The sequence below is a fragment of the Budorcas taxicolor genome, chromosome 3 (assembly GCF_023091745.1).
Source record: "Budorcas taxicolor isolate Tak-1 chromosome 3, Takin1.1, whole genome shotgun sequence".
NCBI classification, from domain to species: Eukaryota; Metazoa; Chordata; class Mammalia; order Artiodactyla; family Bovidae; genus Budorcas; species Budorcas taxicolor.
Window position 1 is genome coordinate 34344318 of NC_068912.1, and position 7309 is coordinate 34351626.

Consider the following 7309-nt stretch of genomic DNA (forward strand, 5'->3'; position numbering starts at 1 on the left):
ATGGACTCTGAACCTCTGTGCCTGAACTTCAGTGCCTGAACTCTGAACTTTAGTGCCTATGAAAAAGCAACAGAAGGATAAGACCCCCTCCAGACAGGAGAACCTTGAAAATCGTATCTAGGTTAGACATCGCCCAAGAGAAAACATACACTAATCACCCCTTCCTCCAGACAGGCCATAAATTTTTCTGTATCTATCGGAGTGTAACCTCAGGTTTATTGATTATTGGCTAACTGTTTGAGCACATGAGCACATAGCACGTGAATGATGGGTTATTGGGATTGTGTTTTCCTTGGTTTATGTAAGTCTCAAGGAGTTTGGGGTGGTGGGTTCCGACACGTACACATAGGATATAAAAGGTTTTCACAAATGCTGGTCGGGGCCCTTAGCTAAGAGGAGACTCTGCCTTGGGCCCGCGGGTGTAATAAACTGCACTCCACTACCTGCATTGTCCTTCTGAGTGAGTTTGTTTCCTGGAACGCGTGGCTACAACACTGGAACTTCACAACCCTAGCGAGAGGGGAGGGAGTACCTCGGGAACGTGACTAATGAATTTCCCGCCAACATTGACAGCTGGGAGCTGAGCCAGATTTTTCTAATTTGTAATATTAGAAGACATGTGACGCGTCTCGGCCTGGAGTCAACTGCAGCGAATTCACTTCAGTTAGACCTACTTTTCGTGAGAGCGGTTTGGTAAGTAGAAGGGTGGGGGTTGGGGGATGAAGAGGATGGAAAAAGGTGGAAGAAGTAACAGGAAAACTAAGGGGCCAGACAGTTTCCTTCTCCAGGTCGGGACCTGTTCTAAGAGAATGAGCAGCGCGCGGCCGCCCATCCAGCTCCGACACAAACACACGCACGTGCGCCCCGCCCCCGCCGCGCGCACGCGCCCCGAAGCTCGGCGGTGGCGACGGGCGCGCGCGCGGTGCTCGCTGCCCCCACGCCGCTCCCTGCGTTCTGATCGCTGCGTCTCCAGCTCCCCGCAGCGCTGCGCGCCTGCCCCGCGGATCCGGAGACGGCGGCCGTGATCTGGGGGCTCCGACGGCGCCGCGCTGCGGGAGCGGAGCGGAGCCCGGCGCGTCCCTGGGAGGCGATGTGACCGGGAGCGGGCCCCTGCGTAAGGCGGGCGCCGCGGCAGGCCAGCCGGTGAGGCGCTGCTGGGGGAGGCCGCGACGGAGCTCCCGGACCCGCCATGGGCTGAGACACGTCCTCGCCGAGCAGGTGCAGTGATCAGAGGTCCCGGGGTAGCGGCGGGGAGGCCCCCTCAACAGGCCCCTTCGGCCAGGTTAGGACTCCCCCTGCACAGCCTGTGCGGGGTCGACCTTCCCTCAGCTCCTCCCCAAAGGCTCTGCTGACCCCGCCTCCAGACCTGGGCCCTGCAACCTCTGTGACCCCAGCAGCCCCTGACATCCCGGGAGATCCCGGCCTTCCACTCCTGTTACCCCAGCCTGGTAGGCCCTTGTGCTCACCTCCTCCTCGGTCCCAGTATTTTGAGCCCCCCGCCCCCAAGGTACCTGGGAACAACTCAGCGTGGCTTCCTTTCTCTTCTAGCCCTAGGAGGGGTGGTGTGGGGTGGGTAGGGGGGAGGAGAACAGAAGGAGGGAGACTGGGTCCTTCCCTCCAGAGATCCTGGTGACCACAAACCTATACTCTCTCTTAAGCCTGTAATGAAAGTGACCCTTCCTTACCCCACCAGAACATGCCCGGGTGATTTCCTACCAGGTCTTCCTTGCGGCCTTCTTCGCCCTCCGCAGTGACACTATGCAACCCCAAGGAGACCTGCGAGGCCTCTGGCTCCTGCTGCTGTCCCTGTTCCTGCTCGTCTTTGAGGTGGCCAGAGCTGGCCGGCCAGTGGTGAGCTGTCCTGCCGCCTGCCTGTGTGCCAGCAACATCCTCAGCTGCTCCAAGCAGCAGCTGCCCAACGTGCCCCACTCCCTGCCCAGCTACACTGCCCTCCTGGACCTCAGCCACAACAACCTGAGCCGTCTGCGGGCCGAGTGGACCCCCACGCGCCTGACCCACCTGCACTCCCTGCTGCTGAGCCACAACCACCTGAATTTCATCTCCTCTGAGGCCTTTTCCCCGGTTCCCAACCTGCGCTACCTGGACCTCTCCTCCAACCAGCTGCGGACGCTGGATGAGTTCCTGTTCAGCGAACTGCAGGTCCTGGAGGTGCTGCTGCTCTACAATAACCACATTATGGCAGTGGACCGCTGCGCCTTCGACGACATGACCCAGCTGCAGAAACTCTACTTGAGTCAGAACCAGATCTCCCGCTTCCCTCTGGAACTGGTAAAGGAAGGAGCCAAGCTCCCGAAACTAACGCTCCTGGACCTTTCCTCCAACAAGCTGAAGAACTTACCATTGCCTGACCTGCAGAAGCTGCCCGCCTGGATCAAGAATGGGCTGTACCTACACAACAACCCCCTGCACTGCGACTGCGAGCTCTACCAGCTCTTTTCCCACTGGCAGTATCGGCAGCTGAGCTCTGTGATGGACTTTCAGGAGGACCTGTACTGCATGAGCTCCAAGAAACTGCACAATGTCTTCAACCTGAGTTTCCTCAATTGCAGCGAGTACAAGGAGCATGCCTGGGAGGCCCACCTGGGTGACTCCTTGACCATCAAGTGTGACACCAAGCAGCAGGGGATGACCAAGGTGTGGGTGACACCCAGCAATGAACGAGTGCTGGATGAGGTGGCCAACAGCACGGTGACCGTGTCCAAGGATGGCAGTCTTCATTTCCACCGGGTGCAGATTGAGCATGGGGGTGTATATACCTGCTATGCCATGGGGGAGGCTTTCAATGAGACCCTGTCTGTGGAGTTGAAAGTGTACAATTTCACCTTGCACGGACACCACGACACCCTCAACACAGCCTATACCACTCTTGTGGGCTGTATCCTCAGTGTAGTCCTGGTCCTCATATACCTGTACCTCACTCCGTGCCGCTGCTGGTGCCGGGGTGTTGAGAAACCTTCCAGCCATCAGGCAGACAGCCTCAGTTCTTCCATGCTTAGTACCACACCCAACCACGACCCTATGGCTGGCGGGGACAAGGATGATGGTTTTGACCGGCGGGTGGCCTTCCTGGAACCTGCTGGACCTGCGCAGGGTCAAAACGGCAAGCTCAAGCCGGGCAACACCCTGCCAGTGCCTGAGGCGACAGGCAAGGGCCAGCGGAGGATGTCGGATCCGGAATCGGTCAGCTCGGTCTTCTCTGATACGCCCATTGTGGTGTGAGCAGAATGGGTTGGTGGGGAGATTCTGCCCCGGGAGAGGTAATGCGCCCTTGAAGGATGTGAGGGGGTGGAAGAGAGGGCTAGCTGCCCAAGGGAGTGGGTTCCCCTCGAACTCAAGGGAATTGGCCACAGGTACAACAGCAGGCAAGACCCCAAGCAGGGTGTGGCTGCCATGATTTTCAAACGTGGATATACTCATCCTCAGGCAAATACGACACCCCTTCCCAGAGCCCTGACAGTTCTCAAGGTGGTGGAAGAAGAGGGTGTCTGCTGGTGGGAATGAGGAAAGGGGTGAAAGAGCAGATCCCCTAAACTTTCTTGAAGTCATCCCTAGCTCCTTCAGAGAAAATCATTTGGGAAAAAGTCACTTTTTCCCTTTCTCTGCCCACCCACACCTGTGCTGTTGTGTGTACTGGGGGGAGCTTCCACAGGAGCCACATTAGGGAAGAGCTAGATTGTGTTCCTTGGCCAGGAAGCCACGCGTCACAGCTGGGAATGGGGAACCTTTGGGAAAAGAAGTCAGGAAAAGGCTGGGACCTCAATAACATTCCCCAAAGCTGTTGTAAGACTTCCTAGGAACACCTTCCTCTTTCCAGAGGAGCACTGGGTGCATGGGTCTTTGCAGGAGCTTGGCCTGTTGCCTGTCAGATGTGGCAACAATGTGAGATGCGGTATCTGTGTCTTGTCCTGTGACCAGTGGCGCAGAGGGGTACAGCATGAACCAAGGGGTCCCTGTGACAGTATAGATGCCAGCACAAAACCTGTAGATGGGGGATAAACTCCAGATTGGAACCAGTTGGTGAAACTCTTGGTTAGCATCTGATTCCCAGCACCCATGTGCCGGGTCAAGGTGTGGGGTGCTGGAAGCAGAGTGTCTGTGGATGCCTGCCACAGACGTGGGGTGAGGGCCTCTTTGCACGAGGAGGTGGACATTAAACCAGCCACTGTTACGTAGCATCCAGTGGAATCTACCTGATTTTCTGTGTATGCCATCTCTTCATTTGTTCTCCTGATAGGCTCAGGTAGAATTCTGAGTGTTCCCTAATATGCTGCTCTGCAAAAGAAGGAGTCCAAGAAGTCTGGCCCCAGCTGGCTTAGCTTGGGCTCAGGGATGGAGGGGACCAGGCAGACATCTCCTTTGTGCTGACAAAGCCGCCTTGCTCCTCTCTTAGAGATCTCACCCCTGCTGCAGAGCTGGAGCATGGGATTCATCTGCGGGGCTGGAATCAAGTGGTCCCTGCCACAAAGGAATGGCGGTTCGGAGGATGGCTTAGAGTTCTGCCCTCTCCGCAAGGTTCCAGACAGTCTTGTAACAGAGACAGTCAGTGGCACTAAACTTTCAGGAGACCCTCTCAGCCAGAGGTGTGCACAGTTGTCAGACCAGAGGAACTTACGAACAGGCTCAACATTCCATTCCATCAAAGTGGCAGAATACTTTGAGCATAGAGATGGCCACTTCCTTTGACTCTACTGCAGGCCCTGGGGGTTGGTGGCTCTGAGCTTTGGCAAGGGGACATGAAGGGCAAAGGTAAAAATGTTCTCCGACGTTGGTTTTTTCAGTCTGTCCCCTCTCTCCCACCAAGTCCCCTGTCCTTAGAAGTTCTCCAGCTCTTCCAATTTTCCAATCTGCTATTTAGGTTCCAAGAAGTGTCATTTACCTGTGGGTGAAGGCTGCTTGCTAGGAGGTCCTAACTCCCACTGCCTGTTAAGATCCGAGGTGGGGACTGGAACTCAACATCTTCCCCTTGTCTGTTGCTGGGATGTCCAGACCGCTGTCCATCCTTTATTAGTAACCTAGCTTTGTCGAGAGAGGTGCAGCGTTTCCCTCAAGTACTTGCATGCTCATAGGGATGCATGCTTATAGGTCTGCATGCACCCCAGAACCTTGACTTCCATCAGGATGATTCTTCAGTCCCCACTAATGTCCACTTCCGGAGTGGTTTCTACTTACGTGCACTTCATGCACGTGATTTTCTTGCCCTGTAGGAGACTGTGACCATGCCAGGCTCTGCAGATACAAACTTTTGTACTTTCGATTTCTGAATTGCCTAAATCTTCACCCCACATCTCTGTGGCACTCTGTAAAGCCCAGAGTTAGGAGAGCTGCAGGTTGAAGACCTTGAGAGAAGGGTTGATGAGGAGCAAGCTGGCTCTTCAGACTCCTCAGAAACCTTCCTTAGAGTAATGGTATGTCAGAAATAAATGTAAAACTAGGTCAGTGACAGATCCAGAAGAACACTGGCAGGGGACCAAGCAGCTGTAAGTTGCTCTTCCTATGTTAACTGCCCTAGTAAGCTAGAGGCAGGAGGGAAAAATTGTGTGGTCATATTCCAGAGACTTCTAAAGATTCTGACACTGAAGCTATAGGAACCAGGATCCCCTCCTCAGACTTATCAGAGAAAATCTCACCTCCAGGCAGCATCTTCCCCTCCCATCATCTAGGGCTCTGAAAATCTTTCAAGTGGATGTCAGATGAAGTAGGTTCTCTGGACATCCTGAGTTCCCAAGGACTAGGAAGGCCGTTTTCCTCCTAAGTCCTACCCAGTTTAGGGCATGAGGCTCTTAGTCTCCCCACTGTATCCACTAGGTTAGCCAGGACCTACCAGTTTGAGAGCCTGGTAGGTGTTCCTGGCTTCCCCACCAAGAGACTGAACTGATTGGCCTCTTCCCATGGTTTCAGTGACTAGAACCCAAAGGTAGCTTTCTACTTGAGGGATTGGTTACTCAGCAGATGTAAGCTCACTGGAACCCTATGTAGGAAACTGCCAGGTCTGGTTATAAGAAAAGGTCAAGCGATCACCCCCACCCCCATCAGTCAACCAGACATGTCTCCCAGGAAGCAGGAGTCCCTGGAGACAACAGTATGTCAGGGCTGTACAATCTGTGTGATTGTGATCTTCTTTCTTTCCCTGTATTTATGAGGCTCCTAAGAGGGAGCCAGGAGTGGGGAGACCCCAGCTGGGGAGAGTGAAGGCGACTGATTCCAGTTCTCCGTGTGTCCTTACCTCTGTACTTCCTTGTAGCCCTGCTGGCAAAGTGAGCAGGCCTCCCCATGTCCAAGATCCTAGTCCTTCCACTTGTGTACTCCCAGGCTGGCAAACCTTGGAGCCTCTGGGCTCTGAAAACTAGACAATGATCATTAAAACCTGGCTTGAGTCTCTGTTCTGGCGTAGTCTGTGACTGGTTTATCTTTTCAGCCTGTGGGGAGGGTTCACAGCACCTCAGAAGGGTGCAACCTGTCTAGGGGTAGAATAGTTAAATGCTGTTGTGAGAGCATGGGTAGAGTCCACATCGAGGCGTGAAGATAGACCAGGGGTCAGCCAGCCTTTTCTGTGAAGGGCCAGACAGGAAACATGTTAGACTTTGCAGCCCATATAGCCTCTGTTACAGCTCCTCAGTGATGCCGTTGTGGCAGAAAGGTATAGAAAGTCCACAGACAGACGGTGGCTCTGTTCCAGTCAACTTTATTTATGGACATTGAAATGTGATTTTCATATCATTGTAACATGTATTTGAGGGTTTTTTTCAACCATATATAAATGCAAAAACTCTTACTGGCTCACAAACCACAAAAAACCAGGCAGCAAGTTGGTTTTGGCCTGTGGACAAATTTGCCAACCCAATGTTCTCAAAAGAAATGTCATTGACACTTTAGCAGGAGTCTAGAAATTCCATGACTTGGGGCTAGAGCCTGTAGATAATGAAGGCTTTCTGGATCCCTGGGGAGGAGGGTTGTCTCCCTGAAGAGCCCTCTTGAAAGTCTGGATCAAGCCTACAAACTGTACCGTGGAAAATATTTGAATTGGGTTAAAAGAAATGATGGTGAGCAGCTTGGGTCCGCAGTATTTTGATTATTACCAATATATGTTCATGTTGTGAGTGGTAACCATCTTAGTTTGGCTTAAAGTATATTAGTCTAATGGGCAGGTGGTATTCATTGACAATGTAATGTGTCCTAGCATTGCATTGAACAGAGAAATGCAGTCCCCGCTTTCTTGGTACAGAAGACAGCCTATCAGAAATTGGCCTAGATTCTACTGAACTCTGAATAGGCAGTTTCTTGGTACTTC

General features: G+C 53.4%; 1 protein-coding gene across 2 annotated transcripts; it reads left to right on the forward strand.

Moving 5' to 3' along the window:
- The first annotated feature begins 976 nt into the window (after positions 1 to 976).
- Positions 977 to 6400, forward strand: AMIGO1 (adhesion molecule with Ig like domain 1). 2 transcript variants are annotated; one of them, XM_052636683.1, is made up of 2 exons: positions 977 to 1218; positions 1694 to 6400. In XM_052636683.1, exon 2 carries the CDS (start codon positions 1759 to 1761, stop codon positions 3238 to 3240), a length of 1482 nt encoding a protein of 493 aa, XP_052492643.1. In that variant the 5' UTR covers positions 977 to 1218; positions 1694 to 1758; the 3' UTR covers positions 3241 to 6400. The 2 variants fall into 2 exon arrangements, with proteins under 2 accessions (XP_052492643.1, XP_052492644.1); XM_052636684.1 differs by having other exon boundaries at positions 1720 to 6400.
- Positions 6401 to 7309: the final 909 nt, after the last annotated feature.